This window comes from Castor canadensis, chromosome 2 (genome assembly GCF_047511655.1).
Source record: "Castor canadensis chromosome 2, mCasCan1.hap1v2, whole genome shotgun sequence".
NCBI classification, from domain to species: domain Eukaryota; kingdom Metazoa; phylum Chordata; class Mammalia; order Rodentia; family Castoridae; genus Castor; species Castor canadensis.
In genome coordinates, this window is record NC_133387.1 from 163207337 (window position 1) to 163221205 (window position 13869).

General features: G+C 43.3%; 1 protein-coding gene across 3 annotated transcripts in view; it reads left to right on the plus strand.

The window, feature by feature from the left end:
* Positions 1-13167, plus strand: part of Ncapd3 (non-SMC condensin II complex subunit D3) — a 90254-nt gene extending 77087 nt beyond the window's left edge. For all 3 annotated transcript variants that reach the window (XM_020183224.2, XM_020183226.2, XM_074066309.1), the window contains 11 exons: positions 529-666; positions 991-1124; positions 1377-1576; positions 3943-4053; positions 5857-6039; positions 6662-6828; positions 7050-7186; positions 8228-8299; positions 12235-12309; positions 12394-12454; positions 12550-13167. In XM_020183224.2, the coding sequence (XP_020038813.2) occupies positions 529-666; positions 991-1124; positions 1377-1576; positions 3943-4053; positions 5857-6039; positions 6662-6828; positions 7050-7186; positions 8228-8299; positions 12235-12309; positions 12394-12454; positions 12550-12658 (1387 nt within the window). In that variant the 3' untranslated portion in view covers positions 12659-13167. The remainder of the gene's footprint in view (positions 1-528; positions 667-990; positions 1125-1376; positions 1577-3942; positions 4054-5856; positions 6040-6661; positions 6829-7049; positions 7187-8227; positions 8300-12234; positions 12310-12393; positions 12455-12549) is intronic.
* Positions 13168-13869: the final 702 nt, after the last annotated feature.

The window sequence follows — 13869 nt, forward strand, 5'->3', positions numbered from 1 at the left end:
GCTGGTGATTCCAAAACTCAGTGAGGGCCAGTCATCCTGTGGAGGGTACTTGTCTTACTGGCCCAAACTATAAAGTTCTTATTGTTAAATCTCCACTCTGGAAAAAAAAATTTTAGGCATTAAAATTGGCTTTTGTTTATTATTGTGGACATCACTTTGATGTTGGAGTATGAGGGCCAGGTATTCAGGTGACCACTGTCATTGCGTAAACATTAAGGGCCACTGGCATCTGCTTGAAGTGGTTTGGAAAGGTTGGTAGGTTGTTTTTCCCATCAGAAGTGTAGTGGAAGGTAGTACCTGTTAGAATTTTGAGAGGAAACTGATAGAAAAGCATTTGCACTGACCTTGGCTTCAAAAAGGAAGCATTGAGCAGGGACAGACAAGACAAGTAGAATTTCTTCTGTGCCTTGATGTGAGGAAGCTGTTTATTGGGATAGATTTAGAATCCTTTGTTTACTGTTCTTTTCTAAGTTTTGCTGTTTGGAATAGCAAGTGGGTCTCCTGCTTTTGTCTCTTCCCTTTTTGCAGCTTTGGGGAGTTTTGCCTGGCACACCTGCTACTGAAAAGGAACCCTGTCATGTTCTTCCAGCACTTCATTGAGTGTATATTCCACTTCAACAACTATGAGAAGCATGAGAAGTATAACAAATTTCCCCAGTCAGAGAGGTCAGTGGAGCAGCTGATGTGGTCTCTGTCTCTTGGTAAGAGTTGGGCTGAGGCTTGAAAGGTGCTGGCTGCTTCAGACACAGAGGTAGGAGATGTTGGGGTGTTTTGTATGCAGAGCATGGACACTGACCCTCACCTGGGTATTTATTGTGGTGATGCTTACTTTCCATGGCAGGACAATGTAAGGAGATTCAGTTGTGAGGATAGAGTGTAATCTCTTCAGTGTCCTTTGGCACTCAGTCTTTAGGATACTGTTACAATGCTGTACAAACCATTGTCACCTGTGCTCACATAATGTGGTAAGACTGTCCCACTGTGCCACAGAGAGAAACGGCTGTTTTCACTGAAGGGAAAGGCAAACAAGGAGAGGCGAATGAAGATCTACAAGTTTCTTCTAGAGCACTTTACAGATGAGCAGCGATTTAATATCACTTCGAAAATCTGCCTTAGTATTTTGGGTAGGTATGGCGTGTTTGGGGTAAATGTGTGTTTAAAAATGAAATGCTGTGTTGATGGCAGCAGCATAGAGTAGGTGGGATGTGATACTACAGGAAGATCTATCTTCTGTCCTTTAGCATCACAGCCATGCCCTGTGCAGAGCCCCCTTGCAGGCCCCTGTCACAGTCCTGGGTGTCTCACAGCCCTGTGGATTTCCTTCCCCTCTTGGCTGAGGTGTTTCTCAGAAACTGGTCTCCTGTGCTCTCCTTCAGCCTGCTTTGCCGATGGCATTCTACCCCTGGACATGGAAGCTAGTGAATTACTCTCAGACACGTTTGCAGTCCTCAGCTCAAAGGAGATCAAACTTTTGGCAATGAGAGCTAAACCATACAAGGATCTCCTTATGGAAGAAGATGACATGGCTTTGGCAAATGTGGTCATGCAGGAAGCCCAGATAAAGCTCATCTCACAGGTGTGTATGCCAGTTCTCCGTCAGTGGACCTGCCGCAGCACTGTGCTTTCCCACAGTTATGGAGGTATACTTGGATTGTGGGGGGTCATTCTTACCAGTGGTTTAACTCTTGCCCAGGTGGTGGTGAGCCTAAGCATGCTTCTGCTTGCCTACCTGGATGAACCATGGTGCCTCAGCCTTACTCTCAAAACTGAATTTAATCTCTTCTTCCTGCTGCTGCTTCTATTTTATTCCAATTAGCACAAAGATCCCTTTTGGATAATTTGTGCTACAGCAAAACAGAGGTCTGGCATACTAGCCATGTGCTTTCTTTGACCAGAAATACCGGATTTGCAATCAAGTGACTGGGAAAGGGCCTCATCGCCATCATTCTCAGCAGGTCCAGTGTTACTGTGCCTAGTGTGGATGGCTGGTTTGTACTTCCCACCTGAACCTGAAGGGTTTTGATCCCAAAGACTGATCACATCCAGTTTGCCCTGACATCCTGAGCATTTTAGTTCACATTACTTTTTTCATTTCCACTGGTTCTGACTTTTTTAAAGTCCTATGCCATTTCCAACAGTTCCCATAACACCCTTCTGTCTCTAGATTCCTCTCTTGCAGGCCATGCACCAACTTGTTACAGAACAGGTTTTTTGTTTTGTTTTTGAGATAGCATCTCGCCATAGCCCAGGCTGGACTGGAACTCACTATGTAGCACAGGCTGGCCTCAAACTCATAATTCTCCTGCTTCAGCTTTCTGAGTGCTGGGATTTCAGGCAAGCACCACCATGCCCAGCTCAGAGCAATCCTTTTTAGGTACAAACGCGATCATCTTATTCTCTTTAAAATAAACTAGAGGCAGATTGACTGCAAGGGGCAACAGGGAACATACTGGGGTGATGGATTGTAGGTAATTTTTGGTATTGGTTATTCAGCAAATTCTTCCATCAAAGCTAATGGGACTATTCTCTTAAGATGGGTAAATTTATTGTGTGAATGTTATGCCTTTAAAGAGTATGTTGGTGGTGTCCTGCCATATTCTGAATAAAACCCATTTTCCTCTAAGACATACAAGCTTAATATGCCTGTCCCCACCCTGGCCCTTTCTTTCCTTCCTCTTTGCCTCTCATTGCACTGGTCCTCAGAGCTGAGATGTGCTGTGTACTCTCCCACTCCACTTTAACACTGGTTCTTCTGTCTGCAGCACCCTCTCTGCCCACCCTCCCTGATACCCACGCATCCTAAGTGCACATTCCAGTCTACCTGCTTCTTCCTGGGTATTCCTCCTCCATACATAAGTGCCTTAACCCCTACCACTTGCCACGTCATGCACTTACCACAACACACACACACTGCTCCAGAAGCAACTTGAGAGCAGGAGTTCTTGACTTCATTTCTGTATCCCCAGAGGTTAATGTTGTGTCTGGGATAAAGAGGTCTTGGTAATTAATGCTTGTTGAATGAATGCATTGAGGCCACCTTTTATGACTGTTCCTAAACTTATCATCTGCTCATGTTTCTGTTTATTAAATTGCTTATTTTTCTGCCTGATAAGACTCTTTAGAAATGAGTGGTGGATAAGCAAGAATGATATTATTAAATTTGAGGAAAAAAGTACTTTTCAGGGTCAGAAAGATAAATCTGACATATGCATACGATAATGAATTATTTTTAATTCTGAGAGGTTTATTACAAAATATCTGAGTTACTGATAATTTAATTTTTTTCTTTGAAATAGTGTGTCTCATTATGTAGCTCAGGCTGGCTTCAAACACTCAATCCTTCCATCTCAGCTTCCCAAGTGCTGGGATTATAGGTGTGCACTACCTCATCTGGCTTGTAGCACTTTTAAAATGTGTGCAAAGTTGAAGTACATATGAAAAGAGACACACATACAAAGATGCATACACACACACACATATAGAGCTGGCCATCTTTATCTTAGCCACTTTTAAGCCATTGTCATTTCACCTACACTATTATAAAATGCCTCTTTGGATAGCAAGAGTGAGTGAGTTTTCACTGCAAAGGGGAGGATATTTCACAGAAGGACTGAATGTGAAGCCAGAGCCAAGGGTCCATGAGGAGATGTGTGTAGACTGGGAGCTTTTTGTTAAGTAATCCAATATATTTCTTACTCCTTTTTCTCATTTAGGATGTATGAGTAGTATTTATCCACATCCTACTGAGTTTTCCAGTGATGCTTACAAAATCTTGAGAAGAAAATCTGTATGTCCTATACACTCCGAGTATCATAATCAAAATTCAGAAAGAAACTTTTATGTGTGCTAGATTGGCTATACCAACAGAACTGGATCAAGGAAAAGCTTTTGCCTTTCAGAAGTTTGTACATCTAAACCATGCTTTTGTTTGCATTTCTACAGGTTCAAAAGAGGAACTTCATAGAAAATATTATTCCAATTATCATCTCCCTGAAGACGGTGCTGGAGAAGAATAAGATCCCAGCTTTGCGGGAACTCATGAACTATCTCCGGGTAAATGAGCTTGCGTTTTTAGATTGTGTCGCTCTACCCCCACCTCCACCCCATCCCCCATCCCAAACTCATTACTCAGGGTCTTCTACCAGTGTAGATAGACAGTGAGTGATAAGAACTCAGAAACTGTAATATTTACTTACAGGGGTTTAATTATAGGTACACCTGTTAGGCTGCCCTATAACTGCTGAGGAGAAGGCAGGGATTTTTACCAGAGGTACCGCTGAAGTTGCCCCTTCCCTTTCTTGGGCAGCTATTTGTGAAGCCTGACTCATATTACCTAGCATATTGTGTGTGTGTGTGTCTGAGTCTTTGTGTTTCTGTCTCTTCTTGGGATGAGGCTTCATATCAAAGACTTTCTCTGCCAAGTCAAGGACAAACTCATCATTACACTCCATCCTCTTAAAGGATGAAGTGAAATGTGGTCATCATGTTACTAGTGGGATGGTTGCCTTTCACACTTTCTGTTTGAGATGGATGTGGTCAGGAAGTCAAGACCCTGACGCAGCTACCATCCCAGGGCTACAGTTACTGTTCATGAATCAGGAGGCCAGGAGAAGGCTCAGTCTCAGTGACACCGGGAAATGTTTGCTTGCAGAGCAGGCCTAAGCAAGGCCTCAGACCTTTGACAGAATCTCTCAAAAGGGAATGATACAAGATTTCCTTTCCCTTAGAAGAGTTATTTCTCTGTTCACATTATATATTTTTCCCTCCAAAAAGGCTGCAAAAAATTGCACTGAATATAATTTTTCAAATAGCTTGTACCCTAAGGAAGATCAGGTAGGAAAGATGAGCTCAATGTATGGAAAAACATGAAAACTTGCAATTATTCTTAGATTTTTATTGTCCAAACTGTGTTAAACCTCAGAGTGGGGAAAAATGAAAATGGTTAGATCCTAAAACACATAAGCACTTGCGCAACTAGCATTGCTTCTGTGTGTGAGCGTGCAACCGAGGATGCCAGGTGCTGTGCTCAGCAGTGGAGTGACTTACCTGCAGAGCCCCATGGTGGTGGCTGTTGTCACCAATGGACTTCCTTCTCTGTGTAGGGGCTTTCCTCCTACTGGGAACTGCAGCATATCTTTTTCCTCTCTAACACTGTCAGATAAAAGTCTCTTTCTCTTAGCCAAGAGACCTTGTTTCTGGTAGCCCTCCTTAAGACCTGAGAATGTTCTTGGCCAAATGTGATGAAGGGTTTTCTGTAAAATCTTCAGAAGACAAAAATATGGGATTAGGGCTTATTTATGATCCCCTGGGCACCAGTGGGGCTAATGTAAACAGACAGCAGCTTCTAGGTTAGGCTGCCTCCTAGGATCTGCTACAGGGGCCTGTCTGAGGCAAGGACCATGTCTTTCTTCTACAGGGAACCTGGCAGATAGACAGGAAACTTCTTGAGGGATCAGAACTGTTAGTTAAAACCTTATATCATGGTCACCTGTTTGTATGGTTGGTACTTTCTTGGGAAAAAATGCCATTATTCTAAGCACTTGTTTATGTAATAGGAATATTCTGTAGTCTGATCTCAGAAATACAAATCTCACTGTTCCTATTATTTATCAAGTTGCTTGGAGAGTTATTTCCTTTTTTCCTTCTTTCTTTATCCCTCCCTTTCTCTCTCTTTCTCCATTTCTCCCTTCTTTGATTCTTTGATAGGTTCTTGCTATGTAACCCAGGCTGGCACAGAACTTGTGTTCCACCTGCCTCTGCCTAAGTGCTGGCATTGCAGGTATATACCTCCATGTTCAGTGAGGACTTACTTCTTTATTCAAGAAACACTGAAGAATGTCTCTGGCTCTGTTTCAGGAGGTGATGCAGGACTACCGAGATGAAATCAAGGACTTTTTTGCAGTTGATAAACAACTGGCATCTGAACTGGAGTACGACATAAAGAAGTACAATGAACAGCTGGCCCAGGAGCAAGAGCTGGCAAAGCAGGCTGATGTGAACAGAGCAGCTGACAGTGGTGATAGTACTCAAGCCATTCAGGTAGGGGAGGCCCGCCTTAGGCTGACCAACTGTCCAGTCTGCTCTCTGCTGTCAGTTTTCCCAGCATTCTTCAAAATCCACAAGTAGTCAGAGGTCACTCAGAGTTGGGTCTTAGACTTGCAGCTTGCTGGCCCATACCATTCATCAGTTACATGTGCTAGACACTGGCAGTTCAAGGCCTTCCTTTCCACGGTCCCTGTCATGGGGTATTGCCTGGATAGTTCGGTAGTAGTTGGGAGAAATGTATGAGTACCCAGAGGCACACTGGCAGAGGGCAGCTGGTCTTTAATTACAGTGGCCACCCACTACTCGGCCTGCCTGCTGTTTTAGTTTGTCATGGTTTTTCTCATAGCTGCCCCTCTTGAGAGCATATTGTCCCTGAAGGTGTTTCTGCTGCTCACATGAGAAGCATGATGTCCTCATTGCCTAAGAAATCCAGACGGATCTGCTGCATTAAAAAGCAGTGAAGACAGACTTGCCACAGCATCTGTGTGTAGCATTTTCCTGATAGCTGTGTTTTGAAGAGAAAGTTGTACTTGCCCAGGGCTAATCTGGCTTAAAATAGATTATATGCAGGGACTTGTTCATAGCATGTGAAGAGTCCATTCATCTTCTGTAACAGGTTGCTCCTGGCTTGGAAGTAATGCCAGCTCTTGCTAGCCAAGAAAATGCCACTGTGTCCCCAGCTGTGGGTCTAGCTGTAACACCTAAACCCAGCACTGGCTACCAGCCAGCTTTGCCTTTTACACCGGAGCCTGGCCCTCTGAAGATGTTAATCCCCAATGCCAGGTAGGAAGCCTACTGAGGTAGTGGCGGGCTGAGTCTCTCCTGGTATTCTCAGAGGTGTCTCCTGTCCTCAGCAGCCATCTGCGGGAGCCTCATCACTGTCTGCTGATGCCTTACTACACACCCTCCTGTTGGAGAATGGGAAAAGGGTGGATGAGGAAGTAGGCAAGGGTCGCAGTGTCTCCTGCTGCCTCTGCAGTGCTGGCTGCATGTTGTCCCCACAGGCCCATGTCCCTGAGCACTATTGCCATTCTGAATTCTGTCAAGAAAGCTGTGGAGTCGAAGAGTAGGCACCGCAGCCAGAGCTCAGGAGTACTGCCCTTCACTTTAAATTCTGGAAGCCCAAAGAAAGCAGGCCATGGTAAGCATGAACATTGGTGCTAAATTTAGGGAGAACATGCAGCTTACAAAAAAGAGCATGTCTCCTTCTCATTTCTTAATGCTTTCTTTTTTTTTGTGGTACTTGGGTTTGAACTCAGGACCTACACCTTGAGCCACTCCACCAGCCCTTTTTTGTGATGGTTTTTTCAAGATAGAGTCTCATGGAACTATTTGCCCAGACTGGCTTCGAACCATGATCCTCCTGATCTCTGCCTCCTGAGCAGCTAGGATTACAGGCACAAGCTACCAGTGCCCAGCGCTTTCTGTTTTCTTATCTTTAAAACAAATAACATTAATTGGAGTTTTAGGATTATAGGTAAGAAAACAGTGCATAGCTATACTAAAAGATTTGATTAATGGAGTAAAATATAAAATATCCATCATAGTAAGGTGCTTATTCTTCTAGTCTTTCCACTCCTCATATACACGTTATGTTTTGTTTATTTACAGATTGTGGTCTTAGTGTGCGATGTTGTATAACCCGCTTCCCTGCACATACCTGAAATGATAAACAGTGAAAATTTTCCCATAAACTTTCAAAATTTTTCTCCCAGTGGTTTTATAGCATTCCTTCTTATAGGAGTACCAAAATTTTATTTCTAACCTATTACTTTTCAGTTTTTTTGGTATAATGTCACAGTACTATCCTTGCACATATTGCCCTGTGTGTTTCTTCTAGTTAAGATTATTTGCAGTGATTAGAGGCTATGAATATTTAAAAACCTGAGTAGTGTCCATTATTCAGTGTTGGTTTTTTTTTTGGTTTGGTTTTTTTTAACCATTTTCCATCATCTTTGCTGAGTTTTATAAACTAAAAAATGGTATGGTTTTAATTTAATTTCCTTGAATCCTAGTTGGAATGAACATTTTCCCTGGGGTTTATAATTTTTTTTGTGTTGCTTTCTGAATTGCCTCTTTGTAAGAACACTTTAAACGCTGGGAGCTTCAGCTTTATCATCTATATCTTGTGCTTTCTCTTTTATTATTTTGTTCTGTGATACTGTTTTCCGTTCTATACTAGCAACTTCCTATAGCTTGGAGCAAGAGTCTGATGGTGCCATCAACCACATGCGGGCAATCAGCACCCCGGAGAGTAAGTAACTAATTTGAATGAACTGGTTTCTCTTAGCTCTAGCCTACAATTGCTATGTATCTTCTGGAGTAGGAAAAAGCTTTCTTGTTGCAGGATAATTCTTATAATTGGCTAAAGCTGTCCTGATGCACAACTGCACTGAATTATGTTACTCAGATGAAATGTTTCACAGTGATCCTAATTGCTGGATTTACTGAATGTCAAGCATGCTCATCAGTGTTTTTGCACATATTAACTCAGCTAAACCTTACAACAACCTGTGAGGGGTCCTTGTGTGACAGGTGTGAAGCTGAGGCCAGCCCAACCTAGACCAGTACCATTATTAGAGGTAGTCTTCTTTCTGCCTCCTTGCTATTGCAGGTATATTGAATGGTGTTCGGGTGGTCTGCCCTAGGGAGTGGTCAGGTTGGCATTGCAGTTACCTTGTGTGCTCTGGAGTTCTGGCCCGGAGCAAACTGAAACTGGGGATTCACTGGTTTGTTGAGGATCATACCCCAGCTACACCAAGAACCTGTGTCTTCTCACTCCCCACCAAGAGTTCTTTTTTCTCACCTTTTCAAAATAGAGGCAAGTTAGAAGAGTATTTTTTTCCTATTTGTTTTGTTTTATAGTTCAATGCATTATTTTGAGAAAATTATTATACAGGTTGAAGATCCCTTATTCAAAATGCTATGGACCAGAAATGTTTCAGATTTCAGATATTTTTGGATTTTGGAATATTTGCATACACATAATGAGATATCGTTAGGAGATGCATTCATGTCTCATATATGCCCTACACTCCATCACCTGATGGTTGGTTAATTTTACACAGTATATTTAGTGCACTATGTTTAGTTGACTGCCACTGCCACAAGGTCATGTGTAGAGTTTTCCACTGCAATCTTATGCCGGCACTCAAAAAAATTTCAGCTTTTAGAGAAATTATTACTGTTAGAGAAATTACTGTCCAAAATATGCACTGTAGTTTCCAAGAGCCTGCCTTGTGTGTCCCTCTGTGCCCCAGCTCTGTGTGTCCTCTCTGTGTGCCCGTATCAAGCCATGCTTCCCTGATTCAAGCCAATACTCACCAGTCATCATCTGGAACACCCGTTTCCTTGACCCTTCAAGCGAGAGTAGGCACCCTCTGTACCCTCTGCCCCTGCATACCACCCTTCTGTGTTCATTTTCTGTCCACCATTGCTGTTTTACTTCTTTATCCCGACCTCAGAGTCTTGGACATAGTAGGTGTCACACCGAGATCTTTCTAGTTCAGAGTTGACACCTGAGTTTAGGACCCTGATTCCAGCTGCTGTGTCCCTTTCTAGCCTGTCTCTCCTAGTTCTGATCCCAGGCACAGCAAGATGAGAACAGTGTTAATGTTCTCCTGTGTGGTAGTGGGGCAGCACAGGATCAGCCATTCGGTTACTCACACCCGTAGTCACTGTCTGTGTTCTAGCTGCTTGCTTTGTTGGTCTGTAACTTGTGGTGTCTCCGAATATGTATGCTGCTATAGATCCTTTTCATCCAGGGCCCCTTTTAAAGGAGACTAATGAACAATTTCCCACCTCTTCTCAGACAACTGAATCATGATGGGTTTGGTCATGAAAAGAGTGGATAATTCTGGCTTCCTATATATTGACAGGTGCAGTGTTGCATATGTAAAGTAGTCCGCCCCTGTCAAGAAGAATTTTCTCTCTGTTCTGTGTTCCTGGCTCAGGGCACCAAATGCTTCTATTTTGGCAGTTGGGCACCATGTGCTGAGAAGCGGGGAGAATGCATCTCACTTTAGTTTTGTTTATCCCGAGTCCCTGATTTTAGCCTCTGATCTGGCAGCATGTGTTCCTCAGCAGTGACACCTTGCACAGTACACTAAGGCTATGTAATTTGCATGTGAGAACTCATGTTTGCACTGAAAATTAGACTCCCGTGTCACTTGGGCCAGGACAATTCTTGTTCTTTCTGCTGCTGAATGCAGTTTTCCTGTTGATGTAGCTTCTGTCCATCTCTCTTCTATCCTTCCTAGGAGCATGCTTTATGAATACAACTTCCTTTTTTTTTTTTCCCTGTGGTACTGGAGTTTGAACTCAGGGCCTACACCTTGAGCCACTTCACCAGCCCTTTTTTTGTGATGTGTTTTTTTTAAGATAGGATCTTGCTCCAGATCTCTGCCTCTTGAGTAGCTCGGATTACAGGCATAAGCCACTGGTGCCCAGCTATAACTTCTTTTGATGACTCTTTGAGTTTAGGTGGAGGTGACTATCAAAACATGGTCTCAGCTCTGCAAGGCCAGTAGGAAGAAGGCTGTATCCTGAACAGTGGTTTGCTAAGTGGGAAGGAGTAACTTTCAGAGCTAGAATTTTTACGGAAAATATGTTAGGGGCTTTGCAAGGCCCTTTTACTGCTGTAATTCAGGCAACAAAGATGCTTCTGCCTTTGATTCTAAGCAGAGTGCACTGTGAATGTGAGAACTACTGCACAGATACTTTTTTAAAGGTGCAAGAATTATTACCTAGATTGTGTGCAGGCTTCCGGGTGGGAAAAGCAGTGTGAATGTAAGGAAGGGGGATGGCAGGTGGTAGCACAGGGAGAGACTTCACAGGGACAGGAATGAACAGCTCTGAGCTGCCTTAGTAGCAGTGATAAAGGTGGAATTCTCTACCTGTTTATCTACAGCTTGGGTAGAATATCACCTACAAAGGTACAGTCTGAACTCCTAAAACAGTGACAGTGTGTGGAGAAAGGTGGGAGCTGTAGCGCTCACCTCACAAATGTGCTCATGGGAGGGAGGGAAGGCTGGACCAGCCTGAGCACATAGCTCTGCAGCTTAGGCAGAATACAGGGTGCCTCGGATGAGGCCGCTCCTGCAGGGCTGCAAGATGAGATGTTGTGTTGTGGGTAGCTGGGTGGCAAGGCGGGGGCTGCAGGTCTGAATGGCCAGGGCCTGATGGAGAACAGTAATCCACAGACACAGTGGACACATGACCAGAGTGTGCATGAGTCATATGAATTTGTAAGGGCAGCCTGGGGCATCTCAAAGTGAGGTGGATTTTGGGCTGTCCTCAGTATACAAAGCCATTCAGGTGCCTAAGCAGGGCAGTGACTTTACCCATTCTCTAATTAAACATAGGGAATATTCCCTGGACATAGGGAATATTAGCTAATAAATTATTTCATCAGCAGTTAACTTTGAAATAATCTCCTTTAATCCTGACAGTTCTTTGTGGGGTTAGGTATGTTTCTGTTCCTATTTTAAAGACTAAGAGACTTGAGGTGCTACCACTACTAAGACCAGAGCCAGGGTGCAAACCCTGTATACTTCAGTCTCTTCCTAAGCACTGTGCTCCCCTGTCTGCTAATGGTGGGTTGGAGAAAGAGGAGGCCATGAGAGTGGGGGTAAACACAGTGCAAGGTGAAGAACAAGGGAAAAGATGGAATGAGCTGTTATGGTGAGGTACAAGGACAGGTAGTGTGAAGGACATACTTGGGAGCTAGAATGGACAGGACTTGGTTACTTATTCTATAGGGAGTACCTGGCAGTTCTAAATTGGGTAGTCCACATCACAGTTACACGTTGAGGTAATGAGTTTGTACCACTCTTCAGGGAATCCAGATGAGGTAGGATAGGGAGTATAGAGCTAGCCCTCTTACTGCCCCCAACTCCAGCAGAGCTCTTGAGTGGAAGTAGAGGTTGGTAAGAAGCCAGAGGTGGAAGCAGTGAAGACTCAGGGGCCACAGAGCAGCCTGAGGAGGGCTGTGGTCAAGAGGGTAGGTCAGGAGGAAGGAGTTTACCCATTAAGTCCTGGGAAAAAGGTCGAATTGAACCTCAACTGATGGCCATCATTCCGATATGAGAGACCAGAGCAGGACTCTGACTCACTCAGGTGATGTTATGTGATGCCCGCCTGTGCACCATCTGCTTTTTATTAACAGCATTTCTCTCCCCCTTAACCCAGAGTCCATCAGTGATGTCACCTTTGGAGCAGGGGTTAGTTCTATAGCAACACCACGGACTCCTTTTTCAGCCAAAGGCAAGTTCTGTTTTCTTCATCTGATATACCAGCTGCCCTTGAAGTTCTGGGAAATCTGAATTTGTTTGTTTGATTCCTTTTCAGAGAAAATTGAAGTCCAGAGTCAAGGAAATGACATTTTATGTTTATCACTGCCTGATAAATCGTAAGTTTTCCAAAGGGTTCCTTTTGAGGTAGATGATTTTTGTCAGGGTCTTTTTCTTTTAGTCCCAAGATTGACAGTATCATTTCTTTTCCCAGGTCTCCTCAGCCCCAACAGTGGAATGTGAAGACTCTAGTTAGGAATCAAGACAACCCGAGCCCCAGTAGGAGGTCCCTCCGAAAGACCCCCCTGAAAGCAGCCAACTGAAACAGGTATACTCCAGCCAGTGAAGAACGCAAGAGCCTTATGTGTGGAAAGGCAGAGGGGTCACCTGCCCTCTGCTTGAGTGACACTCCCCTTATGTAATACCAAAGCTCTTCTTAGGACCCAGCACTGTATTTGTTCATGTCTGCCTGTCCAAACACCTACATTTCTCTTTATGTGGTTAAAGAATTGTAAAATAATAGAAGTGCTAGGCTTAGATTTTTCTTATCCTGAATTTAAGCTGTTTAATACTGTAATTTTATTCCATTTGAGTATCAAGTCCATTGTGATAAGTTATAATCTGATCTTTAAAGGAACACAACTTAAAAAAAAACTTTAGCTTTTATATAAATAAGCTTCTGTTAGTTTGTTTGAATTCCTTGTAGTACATATTTTCCCAAATCTAATGACAAAATTTGATTGTAATATTTTTCTATTATTTATAATTGCAGATTTAAAAAAATGTAGTTTTCTAAAAGGAAATAATAAAGGTTAAACAAATAGCCTCCCAACATTCAGTAAGATTTTTCTGGTTTTAGAACAGAGCTCTTACTGGGTAGTCATCTTAATTTTACATTTAACTATTAAGATTGAAACCAAATCTTTCTTTAGGAAAAAGATGATTCTGTTTGTCTTTAAGGTTTGGTTCACGTGTCTGCCTGCCTTTATCCCCAGAAGGAAGCTGTATACCTCGTAACAACAGACATTCTTACTGGCACAAGGTATGATGCCTGCTTGTAAGAAAAGGCTTCATGACCTTCATGTACTGTGGCCTTGAGGCCAATCTGTGTGACACTCTGCTAAGGACAGCCCCACAGTGGGGAGTGATTTTGAGTCTCTTCTTTTGGCACCGTTAGGTGAACCTAAAACACCATGTTTGTTCAAAGACGCCCAGAAAGAAATGCAATTGACTGTTCTTTAAATTTTGCAGGGGTTTTTTTTGAGATGGGTCTTACTCTTGCCCAGACTGACCTTGAGCTTCTGGGCTTAAGCAATCCTGCCTCAGCCTCCAGAGAAGCTGGGACTATATGTGTGTACTGCCATGCCTGGCTTGTTCCTTTTATTTTTGTAGTGCTGGGGATTGAACACAGGGCCTCGTGTGCTAGGCAAGTGTTCTGTATGGAACTGCATCCTCATCCCTATTTTTTGAACCCCGTACTGCAGAAGCAAAAAGTACAGAATTACTTTTTTTTTTCTTTTGAACTTGAAGTCTG